Source organism: Gallus gallus, chromosome 32 (genome assembly GCF_016699485.2).
Source record: "Gallus gallus isolate bGalGal1 chromosome 32, bGalGal1.mat.broiler.GRCg7b, whole genome shotgun sequence".
In the NCBI taxonomy this organism is placed as follows: Eukaryota; Metazoa; Chordata; class Aves; order Galliformes; family Phasianidae; genus Gallus; species Gallus gallus.
Genome location: NC_052563.1, coordinates 2,189 through 20,024, shown reverse-complemented (window position 1 = coordinate 20,024; position 17,836 = coordinate 2,189). Strand labels below are relative to the sequence as shown.

Genomic DNA, 17,836 nt, shown 5'->3' with positions numbered 1-17,836 from the left:
ATTTGTTGGGATTTGGGTCATAAACTGGGGATAAAATGGGTTTTGGTGGGATTTGGGTCATGGAATTGGGGAGAAAAATGGGATTTGGGTCGAGGAATTGGGGAGAAAAATGGGATTTGGCAGGATTTGAGTCTTAAACTGGAGATAAAATGGGATTTGGTGGGATTTGGGCCATGGAATTGGGGAGAAATTGGTTTTGGTGGGATTTGGGTCATACTGGGGAGAAAAATGGGATTTGTTGGGATTTGAGTCGTAGAATTGGGGAGAAAAATGGGATTTGTTGGGATTTGGGTCATAAACTGGAGAGAAAAATGGGATTTGGTGGGATTTGGGTGGTAGAATTGGGGAGAAAATGGGATTAGGTGGGATTTGAGTCATGGAATTGGGGAGAAAAATGGGATTTGTTGGGATTTGGGTCGTGGAATTTGGGAGAAAAATGGGATTTGGTGGGATATGAGTTAAACTGGGGATAAAATGGGATTTGGTGCGATTTGAATTGTGGAATTGGGATCAAAACAGGATTTGGGTCATAAACTGGGGAGAAAAATGGGATTTGGTGGGATTTGGGTGGTGGAATTGGGGAGAAAATGGGATTTGTTGGGATTTGGGTCGAGGAATTGGGGTGAAAAATGGGATTTGGTGGGATTTGGGTCATAAACTGGGGAGAAAAATGGGATTTGTTGGGACTTGGCTTGTGGAATGGGGAGACAAATGTGATTTGGTGGGATTTGGGTGGTGGAATTGGGATCAAAACGGGATTTGGGTCTTAAACTGGGGAGACAAATGGGATTTGGGTGGTGGAATTGGGGAGAAAAATGGGATTTGTTGGGATTTGAGTCTTAAACTGGGGATAAAATGGGATTTGGTGGGATTTGGGTCATGGAATTGGGGAGAAATTGGTTTTGGTGGGATTTGGGTCATAAATTGAGGAGAAAATGGGATTTAATAGGATTTGGGTCGTGAAATTGGGGAGAAAAATGGGATCTGGTGGGATTTGTGTGGTGGAATTGGGGAGAAAAACGGGTTATAGATTGCAGAGAAATGGGATTTATTGGGATTTTGGATCAGGGGATTGGGGAGAAACGGGATCTCTTGGGATTTTGGCCATCAATTAGGGAGAAATCTGCTTAGTTGGGATTGAGGTCACGGAATTGGGGAGGAAAAAGGGATTTTGAGAACGTCCCATTTGCTGCACGCGGCCACATCGGTGCCGGGGTGGGTGGGTGGGGTGACCGAATCAGATTTGGCCCCATAAACCCACCCCCCCTCTGCCCCCCACCCCCCTTTTTTCTCCCCTTTCTGCCCCCTTTGTGTCTTCGTGTGGTGTCGGAGCTCCGACAGAGCTCTTTTTCCCCTTTTTTTCACCCCAAATGCCGCTGTGGGTGAGTGGGACGGCCCCGTCTACTATAGGACTTTAAGAGGGTGGGAGATCCCGTTGTGTCCCCCCCACCCCAACACCCCCCCAGTGCCCCAAATGGTCCTATGGATGGACCCCAACACCCTCATCCCCTTCAAGGCAGAGCTGGAGATCTTTAGGATCATGGAACAGTGGGATCCTACAACAGTTGGGTTGGAAGGGATCGTAGAACCATGGAATCCTATAATGGTTGGGGTGGGAGAGACATTTAGGATCATGGAACCGTGGGATCCTACAACGGATGGGTTGGAGAGACCTTTAGGATCATAGAACTGTGAGATACTACAACGGTTGGGTTGGAGAGATCTTTAGGATCACGGAACCATGTGATCCTACAGTGGTTGGGTTGGAGAGACCTTTAGGATCATAGAACCACGGGATCCTATAACGGTTGGGTTGGAAGGGATCGTAGAACCACGGAATCCTATAATGGTTGGGGTGGGAGAGACCTTTAGGATCATGGAACTGTGGGATCCTACAGTGGTTGGGTTGGAAGGGATCACAGAACCATGGAATCCTATAATGGTTGGGGTGGGAGAGACCTTTAGGATCACGGAACCATGTGATCCTACAGTGGTTGGGATGGAAGGGATCGTAGAGCCACAGAATCCTATAATGGTTGGGGTGGGAGAGACCTTTAGAATCATGGAACTGTGGGATCCTACAGTGGTTGGGGTGGGAGAGACCTTTAGGATCACAGAACCATGTGATCCTATAGTGGTTGGGATGGAAGGGATCGTAGAACCGTGGAATCCTATAATGGTTGGGGTGGGAGAGACCTTTAGGATCATGGAACTGTGGGATCCTATAATGGTTGGGTTGGAGAGACCTTTAGGATCACAGAACCATGTGATCCTACAGTGGTTGGGTTGGAAGGGATCGTATAGCCACAGAATCCTATAATGGTTGGGGTGGGAGAGACCTTTAGGATCACGGAACCATGTGATCCTACAGTGGTTGGGTTGGAGAGACCTTTAGGATCACAGAACCACGGGATCCTATAACGGTTGGGTTGGAAAGGATCGTAGAACCACGGAATCCTATAATGGTTGGGTTGGAGAGACCTTTAGGATCATGGAACTGTGGGATCCTACAGTGGTTGGGTTGGAAGGGATCACAGAACCATGGAATCCTATAATGGTTGGGGTGGGAGAGACCTTTAGGATCACGGAACCATGTGATCCTACAGTGGTTGGGATGGAAGGGATCGTAGAGCCACAGAATCCTATAATGGTTGGGGTGGGAGAGACCTTTAGGATCATGGAACTGTGGGATCCTACAGTGATTGGGTTGGAAGGGATCATAGAACCACAGAATCCTATAACGGTTGGGTTGGAAAGGATCATAGAACCACGGAATCCTATAATGGTTGGGGTGGGAGAGACCTTTAGGATCATGGAACCGTGGGATCCTACAGTGGTTGGGCTGGAAGGGATTGTAGAACCATGGAATCCTATAATGTTTGGGGTGGGAGAGACCTTTAGGATCATAGAACCACAGAATCCTATAATGGTTGGTTTGAAGGGATCATAGAACCGTGGAATCCTATAAAGGTTGGGGTGGGAGAGACCTTTAGGATCATAGGACCACAGAATCCTATAACGGTTGGGTAGGAAGGGATCATAGAACCACAGAATCCTATAATGGTTGGGGTGCAGAGACCTTTAGGATCATGGAACTGTGGGATCCTACAGTGGTTGGATTGGAGAGACATTTAGGATCACAGAACCACGGGATCCTATAAAGGTTGGGGTGGGAGAGACCTTTAGGATCACAGAACCACAGAATCCTATAACGGTTGGGTTGGAAGGGATCGTAGAACCATGGAATCCTATAATGGTTGGGTTGGAGAGACCTTTAGGATCATGGAACTGTGGGATCCTACAGTGATTGGGTTGGAAGGGATCATAGAACCACAGAATCCTATAACGGTTGGGTTGGAAGGGATCATAGAACCACGGAATCCTATAATGGTTGGGGTGGGAGAGACCTTTAGGATCATGGAACTGTGGGATCCTACAACAGATGGGTTGGAGAGATCTTTAGGATCACAGAACCATGCGATCCTACAGTGGTTCGGTTGGAAGGGATCGTAGAACCACGGAATCCTATAACGTTTGGGGTGGGAGAGACCTTTAGGATCACAGAACCATGAGATCCTACAGTGGTCGTTTTAGGGCCCGGAAGGCCTTCCCCAGCGCTGAGGATTTGGGTGCCCCATAGGGATCCGTCCCCATCCCCAGTCCTATAGGGACACATTCCCGTTCCCACCCCATTGGGAACCATTCCCATTCCTATTGGGACCCATTCCCCATTCCCACCACATAGGGATCCATTCCCACTCCGGCCCCATATGGAACCATTCCCAATCCCATATGGAACCATTCCCAATCCCATATGGAACCATTCCCCTCCCAATCCCATATAGAACCATTCCCAATCCCATATAGAACCATTCCCAATCCCATATGGAACCATTCCCCTCCCAATCCCATATGTCCCCATTGACCCCATTGACCCCAATGTCCCCATTGACCCCAATGTCCCCATTGATCCCACTGACCCCATCAACCCCATTGACCCCAATGTCCCCATTGACCCCAATATCCCCATTGACCCCAATGTCCCCATTGACCCCATAGACCCCAATGTCCCCATTGACCCCAATGACCCCAATGACCCCATCACCCTCCATTGACCCCAATGTCCCCATTGACCCCAAAGTCCCCATTATCCCCCATTGATCCCAATGTCCCCATTGACCCCATTGACCCCAATGTCCCCATTGACCCCAATGCCCCCATTGACCCCAATGTCCCCATCACCCCCCACTGACCCCAATGTCCCCATTGACCCCAAAGTACCCATCACCCCCCATTGACCCCAATGTCCCCATTGACCCCAAAGTCCCCCTTATCCCCCATTGACCCCAATGTCCCCATTGACCTCAATGACCCCATTGACCCCAATCTCCCCATGACCCCCCATTGATCCCAATGTCCCCGTTGACCCCATTGACCCCAATGTCCCCATTGACCCCAATGTCCCCATTGACCCCAATGTCCCCATGACCCCCCATTGATCCCAATGTCCCCGTTGACCCCATTGACCCCAATGTCCCCATTGACCCCAATGTCCCCATTGATCCCAATGTCCCCATCACCCCCACTGACCCCAATGTCCCCATTGACCCCAATGACCCCATGACCCCCCACTGACCCCAATGTCCCCATTGACCACAATGTACCCATTGACCCCATTGACCCCAATGTCCCCATCAACCCCATTGACCCCAATGTCCCATTGACCCCAATGTCCCCATTGATCCCAATGACCGCTCACTGACCCCAATGTCCCCGCTGACCCCAATGTCCCCATCACCCCCCACTGACCCCAATGTCCCCATTGACCCAAAGTCCCCATTATTCCCCATAGACCCCAATGTCCCCATTGACCCCAATGTCCCCATGACCCCCCATTGATCCCAATGTCCCCATTGACCCCACTGACCCCAATGTCCCCATTGACCCCAATGTCCCCATTGACCCCAATGCCCCCATTGACCCCAATGTCACCACTGACCCCAATGACCCCATTGATCCCAATGTCCCCATCACCCCCACTGACCCCAATGTCCCCATTGACCCCATTGACCCCAATGTCCCCATTGACCCCAATGTACCCATTGACCCCATTGACCCCAATGTCCCCATGACCCTCCAACTGACCCCAATGACCCCATTGATCCCAATGTCCCCATCAACCCCATTGACCCCAATGTCCCATTGACCCCAATGTCCCCATTGATCCCAATGACCGCTCACTGACCCCCATGTCCCCATTGACCCCAAAGTACCCATCACCCCCCATTGACCCCAATGTCCCCATTGACCCCAAAGTCCCCCTTATCCCCCATTGACCCCAATGTCCCCATTGACCTCAATGACCCCATTGACCCCAATCTCCCCATGACCCCCCATTGATCCCAATGTCCCCGTTGACCCCATTGACCCCAATGTCCCCATTGACCCCAATGTCCCCATGACCCCCCATTGATCCCAATGTCCCCGTTGACCCCATTGACCCCAATGTCCCCATTGACCCCAATGTCCCCATTGATCCCAATGTCCCCATCACCCCCACTGACCCCAATGTCCCCATTGACCCCAATGACCCCATGACCCCCCACTGACCCCAATGTCCCCATTGACCGCAATGTACCCATTGACCCCATTGACCCCAATGTCCCCATCAACCCCATTGACCCCAATGTCCCATTGACCCCAATGTCCCCATTGATCCCAATGACCGCTCACTGACCCCAATGTCCCCGCTGACCCCAATGTCCCCATCACCCCCCACTGACCCCAATGTCCCCATTGACCCAAAGTCCCCATTATTCCCCATAGACCCCAATGTCCCCATTGACCCCAATGTCCCCATGACCCCCCATTGATCCCAATGTCCCCATTGACCCCATTGACCCCAATGTCCCCATTGACCCCAATGTCCCCATTGACCCCAATGCCCCCATTGACCCCAATGTCACCACTGACCCCAATGACCCCATTGACCCCAATGTCCCCATTGACCCCAATGTCCCCATTGATCCCAATGTCCCCATCATCCCCCATTGACCCCAATGACCCCATTGATCCCAATGTCCCCATGACCCCCCACTGACCCCAATGTCCCCATTGACCCCAGTGTACCCATTGACCCCAATGTCCCCATGACCCTCCAACTGACCCCAATGACCCCATTGATCCCAATGTCCCCATCAACCCCATTGACCCCAATGTCCCATTGACCCCAATGTCCCCATTGATCCCAATGACCGCTCACTGACCCCAATGTCCCCGCTGACCCCAATGTCCCCATCACCCCCCACTGACCCCAATGTCCCCATTGACCCCAAAGTACCCATCACCCCCCATTGACCCCAATGTCGCCATTGACCCCAAAGTCCCCCTTATCCCCCATTGACCCCAATGTCCCCATTGACCTCAATGACCCCATTGACCCCAATCTCCCCATGACCCCCCATTGATCCCAATGTCCCCGTTGACCCCATTGACCCCAATGTCCCCATTGACCCCAATGTCCCCATCACCCCCACTGACCCCAATGTCCCCATTGACCCCAATGACCCCATGACCCCCCACTGACCCCAATGTCCCCATTGACCGCAATGTACCCATTGACCCCATTGACCCCAATGTCCCCATCAACCCCATTGACCCCAATGTCCCATTGACCCCAATGTCCCCATTGATCCCAATGACCGCTCACTGACCCCAATGTCCCCGCTGACCCCAATGTCCCCATCACCCCCCACTGACCCCAATGTCCCCATTGACCCAAAGTCCCCATTATTCCCCATAGACCCCAATGTCCCCATTGACCCCAATGTCCCCATGACCCCCCATTGATCCCAATGTCCCCATTGACCCCATTGACCCCAATGTCCCCATTGACCCCAATGTCCCCATTGACCCCAATGCCCCCATTGACCCCAATGTCACCACTGACCCCAATGACCCCATTGATCCCAATGTCCCCATTGACCCCAATGTCCCCATTGACCCCAATGTCCCCATTGATCCCAATGTCCCCATCATCCCCCATTGACCCCAATGACCCCATTGATCCCAATGTCCCCATGACCCCCCACTGACCCCAATGTCCCCATTGACCCCAGTGTACCCATTGACCCCAATGTCCCCATGACCCTCCAACTGACCCCAATGACCCCATTGATCCCAATGTCCCCATCAACCCCATTGACCCCAATGTCCCATTGACCCCAATGTCCCCATTGATCCCAATGACCGCTCACTGACCCCAATGTCCCCGCTGACCCCAATGTCCCCATCACCCCCCACTGACCCCAATGTCCCCATTGACCCCAAAGTACCCATCACCCCCCATTGACCCCAATGTCCCCATTGACCCCAAAGTCCCCCTTATCCCCCATTGACCCCAATGTCCCCATTGACCTCAATGACCCCATTGACCCCAATGACTCCATTGACCCCAATAACCCCTCATTGACCCCAATGACCCCATCACCCCCCACTGACCCCAATGTCCCCATTGACCCCAATGACCCCATTTTTGGGGTCCCTGGAGGTCATTTTGGGGGGTCCACAGTGACATTTTGGGGTCAATAAGTGGGATGTGGGGAAAATAAAGGGGATTTGGGATCGCACTTTGGGGGCCATTTGGGGGCAAATTCAGTAGGATTTAGGGCAAAAAAGGGGGAATTTGGGGTAAAAAAGGGGGATTTGGGGCAAAAAGGGGGGATTTGGGGCAGATTATGTAGGTTTTAGGGTAAAAAAGAGGGATTTGGGGTCAAAAAGGAAAAGGGGGGATTTGGGACCGCACTTTGGGGCCATTTTGGGGCAAATTAAGTGGGATTTAGGGGAAAAAAGGGGGATTTGGGGCAAAAAGAGGGGTTTTGGGGTAAAAAGAAAAAGGGGGGATTTGGGACCGCACTTTGGGGCCATTTTGGGGCAAATTATGTAGGATTTAGGGGAAAAAATGGGGATTTGGGGTAAAAAAGGGGATTTGGGGCAAAAAAAGGGGGATTTAGGGTAAAAAAGGAAAAGGGGGGATTTGGGACTGCACTTTGGGGCCATTTGGGGCAAATTAAGTGGGATTTAGGGGAAAAAATGGGGATTTGGGGTAAAAAAAAGGGGGATTTGGGGCAGAAAAAGGGGGATTTGGGGTAAAAAAAGGGGGATTTGGGGTAGATTATGTAGGATTTAGGGCAAAAAAATGGGATTTGGGGTAAAAAAGGAAAAGGGGGGATTTGGGACCGCACTTTGGGGCCATTTTGGGGCAAATTATGTAGGATTTAGGGGAAAAATGGGGATTTGGGGTAAAAAAGGGGATTTGGGGCAAAAAAAGGGGGATTTAGGGTAAAAAAGGAAAAGGGGGGATTTGGGACTGCACTTTGGGGCCATTTGGGGCAAATTAAGTGGGATTTAGGGGAAAAAATGGGGATTTGGGGTAAAAAAAGGGGGATTTGGGGTAGATTATGTAGGATTTAGGGCAAAAAAAATGGGATTTGGGGTAAAAAAGGAAAAGGGGGGATTTGGGACCGCACTTTGGGGCCATTTTATGGGCAAATTAAGTGAGATTTAGGGGAAAAAAGGGGGATTTGGGGTAAAAAAGGGGGATTTAGGGCAAAAAAAATGGGATTTGGGGTAAAAAAGAGGGATTTGGGGTAAAAAAAAGGGGGATTTGGGACCGCCTTTGGGGCCATGGAGAAATTTAGGGCCAATTATGGGGAATTTGGGACAAATAGGGCCGACGTGGGGTCCGAAGGGTTGCAAATCGGGGGGGGTTCGGTGGTTATGGGGTCGGTTTGGGGTCGATGGGGTTACGATTTGGGGTCAATGGGGTTACGATTTGGGGTCAATGATGGGTGGCAATGGGGTCGGTTTGGGGTCGACGGGGTTACGATTTGGGGTCAATGGGGTTGGTTTGGGGTCAATGGCGTTATGATTTGGGGTCAGTGGGGTTACGATTTGGGGTCAATGGGGTCGGTATGGGGTCGATGGGGTTGCGATTTGGGGTCAACGAAAGGGGGCAATGGGGTCGGTTTGGGGTCGATGGGATTACGATTTGGGGTCAATGGGGTCTGTGGGGTCAATGGGGTTATGATTTGGGGTCAACGATGGGGGGCAATGGGGTCGGTTTGGGGTCGATGGGGTTACGATTTGGGGTCAATGGGGTCGGTTTGGGGTCGATGGGGTTATGATTTGGGGTCAATGGGGTCGCTTTGGGGTCGATGGGGTTACGATTTGGGGTCAATGATGGGCAATGGGGTCAGTTTGTGGTCGACGGGGTTACGATTTGGGGTCAATGATGGGGGGCAATGGGGTCGGTTTGGGGTCGATGGGGTCGGTATGGGGTCAATGGGGTTACGGTTTGGGGTCAATGGGGTTGGTTTGAGGTCGATGGGGTTACAATTTGGGGTCAATAGGGTCAGTTTGGGGTAGATGGAGCTACGATTTGGGGTCAACGATGGGGGGCAATGGGGTCGGTTTGGGGTCGATGGGGTTAGGATTTGGGGTCAACGGGGTTGGTTTGGGGTCAATGGGGTTGCGATTTGGGGTCAATGGGGTCGGTGTGGGATCGAAGGGGTTACGATTTGGGGTCAGTGGGGTCGGTTTGGGGTCGACGGGGTTATGATTTGGGGTCAATGGGGGTATGATTGGGGTCGATGGAGTTAGGATGTGGGGTCAGTTTGGGGTCGATGGGGTTACGATTTGGGGTCAATGATGGGGGCCAATGGGGTCGGTTTGGGGTCAATGGGGTTACGATTTGGGGTCAATGATGGGGGGCAATGGGGTCGGTTTGGGGTCGATGGGGTTACGATTTGGGGTCAACGGGGTTGGTTTGGGGTCAATGGGGTTGCGATTTGGGGTCAATGGGGTCGCTGTGGGATCGACGGGGTTATGATTTGGGGTCAATGGGGGTATGATTGGGGTCGATGGGGTTAGGATGTGGGGTCAGTGGGGTCGGTTTGGGGTCGATGGGGTTACGATTTGGGGTCAATGATGGGCAATGGGGTTGGTTTGGGGTCGATGGGGTTACAATTTGGGGTCAATGGGGTCGGTTTGGGGTCAATGGGGTTGCGATTTGGGGTCAATGGGGTTACGATTTGGGGTCAATGATGGGGGTCAATGGGGTCTGTTTGGGGTCGACGGGGTTACGATTTGGGGTCAATGATGGGGGGCAATGGGGTCGGCTTGGGGTCAATGGGGTTATGATTTGGGGTCAATAGGGTCAGTTTGGGGTCGATGGAGCTACGATTTGGCGTCAACGATGGGGGGCAATGGGGTCGGTTTGGGGTCGATGGGGTTACGATTTGGGGTCAATGGGGTCGGTTTGGGGTCGATGGGGTTGCGATTTGGGGTCAATGGGGTCGGTGTGGGATCGAAGGGGTTACGATTTGGGGTCAGTGGGGTCGGTTTGGGGTCGACGGGGTTATGATTTGGGGTCAATGGGGGTATGATTGGGGTCGATGGGGTTAGGATGTGGGGTCAGTGGGGTCGGTTTGGGGTCGATGGGGTTACGATTTGGGGTCAATGATGGGGACCAATGGGGTCGGTTTGGGGTCGATGGGGTTACAATTTGGGGTCAATGGGGTCGGTTTGGGGTCAATGGGGTTGCGATTTGGGGTCAATGGGGTTACGATTTGGGGTCAACGATGGGGGTCAATGGGGTCGGTTTGGGGTCGATGGAGTTACGATTTGGGGTCAATGATGGGGGGCAATGGGGTCGGCTTGGGGTCAATGGGGTCGGCTTAGGGTCAATGGGGTCACGATTTGGGGTCAATGGGGTTACGATTGTGGTCGATGGGGTTGCGATTTGGGGTCAATGGGGTCAGTTTGGGGTCAATGGGGTTATGATTTGGGGTCAATAATGGGGGGCAATGGGGTCAGTTTCGGGTCAATGGGGTTATGATTTGGGGTCAATGGGGTCGGTTTGGGGTCAATGGGGTTACGATTTGGGGTCAATGGGGTCGGTTTGGGGTCGACGGGTTTACGATGGGGCCCTCGGTCTGCAATATGGGGTCCATCATTGGGGTCCCCCCACCCTATAGAAGTTTGGGGGGGGGATAAAGGGGTAGAAGACGACCTCTGGGGACCCCCAGGAGGGCATTAATGGGGCAGCGGGACGCAATGGGACCCCAAATCCCCCCCAAATCCACCCCAAATCCCCCCTAAAAAAGGCGGCGGTGCAAAACTTGTGGGGTTTTGGGGTTTTTTTTTTGCCCCCCCCTCCCCCCCCTTTCTTTTATTTCCACGACCATCAGTGGCGGTAATGGGGACTCCGGGATCGGGATCGGGATCGGGACCGCCTGCAATAGGGTTAGGATGGGGGTCAGCCCCATTGTGAGACCCCCAAGTGTGGGGTGAGACCCCAAAAGTATAGGGGAGGGGGATAAGGGGGGCACTCACCTCCGGGACGAGCTGTACTCCCGACCTATAGGGGGGAGAATTGGGGTTCAGCGCTCCCCCCCCCAAAAAACCCCATAGATTTGGGGCTCTGCCCCACAAGTGTGGGGCGGAGCGCCCCCCAAACTCACTGTAACGCGGGGATGGGGAGCGACTCTGGCGGCTGTACTGCCGCTCCCATTCCTCCCTCTCCTTCTCGCGCCGTTCCCTCTCTCTGCCATGGGGGGGGGGGGGGAAAAAAACCCCAAAAGGGGGGGAAGAGTGGGAATGGGGCCCCTATGGGGCGGGGGTGGGGATCTGTGGGGTGGGGGTGGGGATGGGGAATGGGGCCCCTATGGGGTGGGGGTGGGAATGGGGCTCTATGGGGTGGGGGTGGGGGTGGGGATCTGTGGGGTGGGGGTGGGGGTGGGGAATGGGGCCCCTATGGGGTGGGGGTGGGGGTCTATGGGGTGGGAGTGGGAGTGGGGAATGGGGCTCTATGGGGTGGGGGTGGGGATGGGGATCTGTGGGGTGGGGCCCTATGGGGTGGGAATGGGAATGGGGCCCCTATGGGGTGGGGGTGGGGATGGGGATCTGTGGGGTGGGGCCCTATGGGGTGGGAGTGGGGATGGGGCACTATGGGGTGGGCTCTATGGGGTGGGAGTGGGAATGGGGCTCTATGGGGTGGGGGTGGGGGTGGGGATCTGTGGGGTGGGGCCCTATGGGGAGGGAGTGTGGGATGGGGCTCCTATGGGGTGGGAGTGGGGATGGGGCCCCTATGGGGTGGGAGTGGGAGTGGGAGAGGGAAATGGGGCTCTATGGGGTGGGAATGGGAATGGGGCTCTATGGGGTGGGAGTGGGGAATGGGGCTCTATGGGGTGGGGCCCTATGGGGTGGGAGTGTGGGATGGGGGTCTATGGGGTGGGAGTGGGAGTGGGGAATGGGGCTCTATGGGGTGGGGGTGGGGATGGGGATCTGTGGGGTGGGGCCCTATGGGGTGGGAGTGGGAATGGGGCTCTATGGGGTGGGAATGAGAATGGGGCCCCTATGGGGTGGGGGTGGGGATGGGGATCTGTGGGGTGGGGCCTTATGGGGTGGGAGTGGGAATGGGGCCCCTATGGGGTGGGAGTGGCGATGGGGCACTATGGGGCGGGGGTGGGGGTGGGGATCTGTGGGGTGGGGCCCTATGGGGAGGGAGTTTGGGATGGGGCCCCTATGGGGTGGGAGTGTGGGATGGGGATCTGTGGGGTGGGAGTGGGAATGGGGCCCTATGGGGGGGGACTGATTCCATATGGGGTGGGAGTGGGGATGGGGCTCTGTGGGGTGGGGCCCTATGGGGTGGGAGTGGGAATGGGGCTCTATGGGGTGGGAGTGGGAATGGGGATCTGTGGGGTGGGGCCTTATGGGGTGGGAGTGGGAATGGGGCCCCTATGGGGTGGGAGTGGGGATGGGGCACTATGGGGTGGGCTCTATGGGGTGGGAGTGGGAATGGGGCTCTATGGGGTGGGGGTGGGGATGGGGCTCTATGGGGTTGGGAATGGTTCCATATAGGGCCGGAGTGGGGATGGGGCTCTATGGGGTGGGGCTCTATGGGGTGGGAGTGGGAATGGGGCCCCTATGGGGTGGGAGTGGGAATGGGGCTCTATGGGGTGGGGCCCTATGGGGTGGGATTGGGAATGGTTCCCTATGGGATTGGGATGGGAATGGATCCCTATGGGGTGGGAATGGGAATGGTTCCATATGGGGTGGGATGGAAAATGGGTCCCTATGGGGTGGGAGTGGGAATGGGTCACTATGGGATTGGGAATGGTTCCATATAGGGCCAGAGTGGGAATGGGGCCCTATGGGGTGGGAGTGGGAATGGGGCTCTATGGGGTGGGAGTGGGAATGGGGTATGGATCCCTATGGGGTGGGAGTGGAAATGGGGCTCTATGGGGTGGGAGTGGTTCTGTATGGGATTGGGATGGGAATGGATCCCTATAGGGTGGGAATGGGAATGGTTCCATATGGGGTGGGATGGAAAATGGGTCCCTATGGGGTGGGAATGGGGATGGGGCCGCTATGGGGTGGGAATGCCCCCCCCAAACCCCCCCACCCCAAAGCCCCCCGAGCTGTGGGGCGCAGTGTGGGGCGCAGTGTGGGGCTCACTTCATGCGGATCTTCCTCGCCATCGCTCGCAGCTCATCTTCACGCTCCTATGGGGCGGAAAAGGGGGGGGTGGGCCCTATAGGGTCGACCAGAGACCCCATAATGGGTCCCTATGGGGTGTGAGTCCTATAGGGGCAACCAGAGACCCCATACTGGGCCCCTATGGGGTGTAAGCCCTATAGGGTCAGCCAAAGAGCCCATAATGGGCCCCTATGGGGTATGAGCACTATAGGGGCAACCAAAGACCCCATAATGGGTTCCTATGGGGTGTGGGTCCTATAGGGTCACCCTGAGACCCCCAAGACGAGCCCCTCTATGGGGTTTGGGTCCTATAGGGTCACTCCTGGAGCCCCAAAATGTGACACTACGGGGTGTGGGCCCCTCTCTATGGGGTGTGAGTCCTATAGGGACATCCTAAGTCCCCCAGTATGGGCCCATCTATGGGGTGTGGGTCCTATAGGGTCACCCTGAGACCCCCAAGATGAGCCCCTCTATGGGTTGTGGGTCCTATAGGGTCACTCCTGGACCCCCAAAATGTGACCCTACGGGGTGTGGGCCACTCTCTATGGGGTGTGAGCCCTATTGGGTCACTCCGAGACCCCATAATGGGCCTATCTATGGGGTGTGAGCCCTATAGGGTCAACCAGAGACCCCATAATGGGTCCCTATGGGGTGTGAGCCCTATAGGGTCAACCAGAGACCCCATAATGGGTCCCTATGGGGTGTGAGCCCTATAGGGTCAACCAAAGACCACATAATGGGCCCCTATGGGGTGTGAGCACTATAGGGTCAGCCAAAGAGCCCATAATGGGCCCCTATGGGGTGTGAGTCCTATAGGGGCAACCAGAGACCCCATAATGGGTCCCTATGGGGTGTGAGTCCTATAGGGGCAACCAGAGACCACATAATGGGCCCCTATGGTGTGTGGGTTCTATAGGGTCAACCAAAGAGCCCATAATGGGCCCCTATGGGGTGTGAGCACTACAGGGTCAACCAAAGACCCCATAATGGGCCCCTATGGTGTGTGGGTTCTATAGGGTCAACCAAAGACCCCATAATGGGTTCCTATGGGGTGTGAGCAATATAGGGTCAACCAAAGACCCCATAATGGGTTCCTATGGGGTGTGAGCCCTATAGGGTCAACCAAAGACCACATAATGGGTTCCTATGGGGTGTGAGCCCTATAGGGTCAACCTGAGACCCCATAATGGGTCCCTATGGGGTGTGAGCCCTATAGGGTCAACCAAAGACCCCATTATGGGTCCCTATGGGGTGTGGGTTCTATAGGGTCAACCAAAGACCCCATAATGGGTTCCTATGGGGTATGAGCACTATAGGGGCAACCAAAGACCCCATAATGGGTTCCTATGGGGTGTGAGCTCTATAGGGGCAACCAAAGAGCCCCATAATGGGTCCCTATGGGGTGTGAGCCCTATAGGGTCAACCAGAGACCCCATAATGGGTTCCGATGGAGTGTGGGTTCTATAGGGTCAACCAAAGACCCCATAATGGGTTCCTATGGGGTGTGAGCTCTATAGGGGCAACCAAAGAGCCCCATAATGGGTTCCTATGGGGTGTGAGCCCTATAGGGTCACCCTGAGACCCCATAATGGGTCCATCTATGGGGTGTGGGTCCTATAGGGTCACCCTCAGACCCCCATAATGGGCCCCTATGGGGTATGAGCCCTATAGGGGCAACCAGAGACCCCCAGAATGTGACCCTATGGGGTGTGAGCCCTATAGGGTCACCCTGAGACCCCCAAGATGGGCCCATCTATGGGGTGTGGGTCCTATTGGGTCACTCCGAGACCCCATAATGGGCCTATCTATGGGGTGTGAGCCCTATAGGGTCAACCAGAGACCCCATAATGGGTTCCTATGGGGTGTGAGCTCTATAGGGGCAACCAAAGAGCCCCATAATGGGTTCCTATGGGGTGTGAGCCCTATAGGGTCACCCTCAGACCCCCAAGATGGGCCCCTATGGGGTATGAGCCCTATAGGGTCACCCTGAGACCCCCAAGATGGGCCCATCTATGGGGTGTGGGCCCTATAGGGTCACTCCTGGACCCCCAAAATGTGACCCTACGGGGTGTGGGCCCCTCTCTATGGGGTGTGAGCCCTATAGGGCCACCCTGAGACCCCCTTAATGGGCCCATCTATGGGGTGTGGGTCCTATTGGGTCACTCCGAGACCCCATAATGGGCCTATCTATGGGGTGTGAGCCCTATAGGGTCACCCTGAGACCCCCAAGATGGGCCCATCTATGGGGTGTGGGTCCTATAGGGTCAACCAAAGACCCCATAATGGGTCCGTATGGGGTGTGAGCCCTATAGGGTCAACCAGAGACCCCATAATGGGTCCCTATGGGGTGTGAGCTCTATAGGGGCAACCAAAGACCCCATAATGGGCTCCTATGGGGTATGAGCCCTATAGGGGCAACCAGAGACCCCCAGAATGTGACCCTATGGGGTGTGAGCCCTATAGGGTCACCCTGAGACCCCCAAGATAGGCCCATCTATGGGGTGTGGGTCCTATTGGGTCACTCCAAGACCCCATAATGGGCCTATCTATGGGGTGTGAGCCCTATAGGGTCAACCAGAGACCCCATAATGGGTCCCTATGGGGTGTGAGCTCTATAGGGTCAGCCAAAGAGCCCATAATGGGCCCCTATGGGGTATGAGCACTATAGGGTCAACCAAAGACCCCATAATGGGCCCCTATGGTGTGTGGGTTCTATAGGGTCAACCAAAGACCCCATAATGGGTTCCTATGGGGTGTGAGCTCTATAGGGGCAACCAAAGAGCCCCATAATGGGTTCCTATGGGGTGTGAGCCCTATAGGGTCACCCTGAGACCCCCAAGATGGGCCCCTCTATGGGGTGTGGGCCCTATAGGGTCACTCCTGGAGCCCCAAAATGTGACCCTACGGGGTGTGGGCCCCTCTCTATGGGGTGTGAGCCTTATAGGGTCACCCCACGACCCCATATGTCCCCCCCATAGGGTATGGGCCCCCACCTGGCGCTCGTGTTCCTGCTGCAACATCTTCTCCTGCGCAGCCTTCTTGTCTGCCTTGACTGCAGGGGAGAGCGTGGGGTCAGAAAGGGGGGGGGGGGGGCAAAAGTGGGGGTCTGGGGGGTAAAAGTGGGGGTTTGGGGGGCAAAAGGGGGGGGGTTGGGGGGCACAGTGGGGTTCTGGGGGGGTAAAGTGTGGCTTTGGGGGGGCAAAAGTGGGGATCTGGGGGGCAAATGGGGGGTTTTGGGGGGGGAAAAGGGGGGCTTTGGGGGGCAGAAGTGGGGGTTTGGGGGGCAAAAGTGGGGGATTGGGGGGCAAATGGGGGGTTTTGGGGGGGAAAAGGGGGGCTTTGGGGGGCAGAAGTGGGGGTTTGGGGGGCAAAAGTGGGGTTTTGGGGGGCAAATGTGGGGTTTGGGGGGCAGAAGGGGGGGTTTGGGGGGGAAAAGTGGGGCTTTGGGGGGCAAATGTAGGGGTTTGGGGGGGCAAAAGTGGGGGTTTGGGGGGCAAAAGTGGGGGTTTGGGGGGTCGAAGTGGGGTTTTGTGGGGCAAAAAGTGGGGTTTTGGGGGGCAAATGTGGGGTTTGGGGGGAAAAGTGGGGGTTTGGGGGGGAAAAGTGGGGGTCCGGGGGGAAAAAGTGGGGTTCTGGGGGGGGAAAAGGGGGGGATTGGGGGGCAGAAGTGGGGGTTTGGGGGGCAAAAGTGGGGGGTTGGGGGGTAAAAGTGGGGTTTTGGGGGGCAGAAATGGGTTTTGGGGGGGAATAGAGGGGGTTTGGGGGGCAAAAGTGGGGCTTTGGGGGGCAAAAAGGGGGATTTGGGGGGCAAAATGAGGGTTCTGGGGGGCAAAAGTGGGGGTTTGGGGGGCAAAAGTGGGGGGTTGGGGGGCAAATGTGGGGTTTTGGGGGGGCAAATGTGGGGCATTTTGGAGCTGGGGGGGAAAAGTGGGGGGCATTGGGGATGGAGGGGGCAAAAGTGGGGGTTTGGGGGGGGGTAAAAAGGGTTTTGGGGGGCAAAAGTGGGGGTTTGGGGGGGAAGTGGGGTTTTGGGGGGCAAAAAGGGGTTTTGAGGGGGTAAATAGGGGTTCTGGGGGACAAATGTGGGGTTTTGGGGGGGGTTAAGTGGGGGTTTGGGGGGGAAAAGTGGGGGTTTGGGGGGCAAAAAGGGGGGTTTGGGGGGCAAATGTGGGGTTCTGGGGGGGAAAAGTGGGGTTTGGGGGGCAAAAAGGGGGTTTTGGGGGGGTAAAAGTGGGGGTTTGGGGGGCAAAAGAGGGGGTTTGGGGGGCAGAAGTGGGGGTTTGGGGGGAAGAAGTGG

General features: G+C 55.3%; 1 protein-coding gene across 1 annotated transcript; it reads right to left on the bottom strand.

Annotated features, from left to right (window-relative positions):
• Positions 1-11,175: 11,175 nt before the first annotated feature.
• LOC121107930 (CLK4-associating serine/arginine rich protein-like) lies at positions 11,176-16,623 on the bottom strand. The gene is made up of 5 exons (XM_040654529.2): positions 16,533-16,623; positions 13,519-13,565; positions 11,523-11,605; positions 11,395-11,419; positions 11,176-11,294 (listed from the first exon to the last, which is right to left on the bottom strand). The coding sequence occupies exons 1-5, from the start codon at positions 16,557-16,559 to the stop codon at positions 11,246-11,248; spliced, it is 231 nt and encodes a 76-aa protein (XP_040510463.1). The 5' UTR covers positions 16,560-16,623; the 3' UTR covers positions 11,176-11,245.
• Between the last annotated feature and the right edge of the window lie 1,213 nt (positions 16,624-17,836).

Bases quoted from the DNA above. Each gene is read 5' to 3' on its own strand.
- LOC121107930 (XM_040654529.2), bottom strand. From the start codon at position 16,559: ATGTTGCAGCAGGAACACGAGCGCCAG. The intron at 13,566-16,532 runs GTGGGGGCCCAT...TCCGCCCCATAG, and splicing joins AGCAGGAACACGAGCGCCAG to GAGCGTGAAGATGAGCTGCG. The intron at 11,606-13,518 runs GTGAGCCCCACA...CCCCCATGGCAG, and splicing joins GCGAGGAAGATCCGCATGAA to AGAGAGGGAACGGCGCGAGA.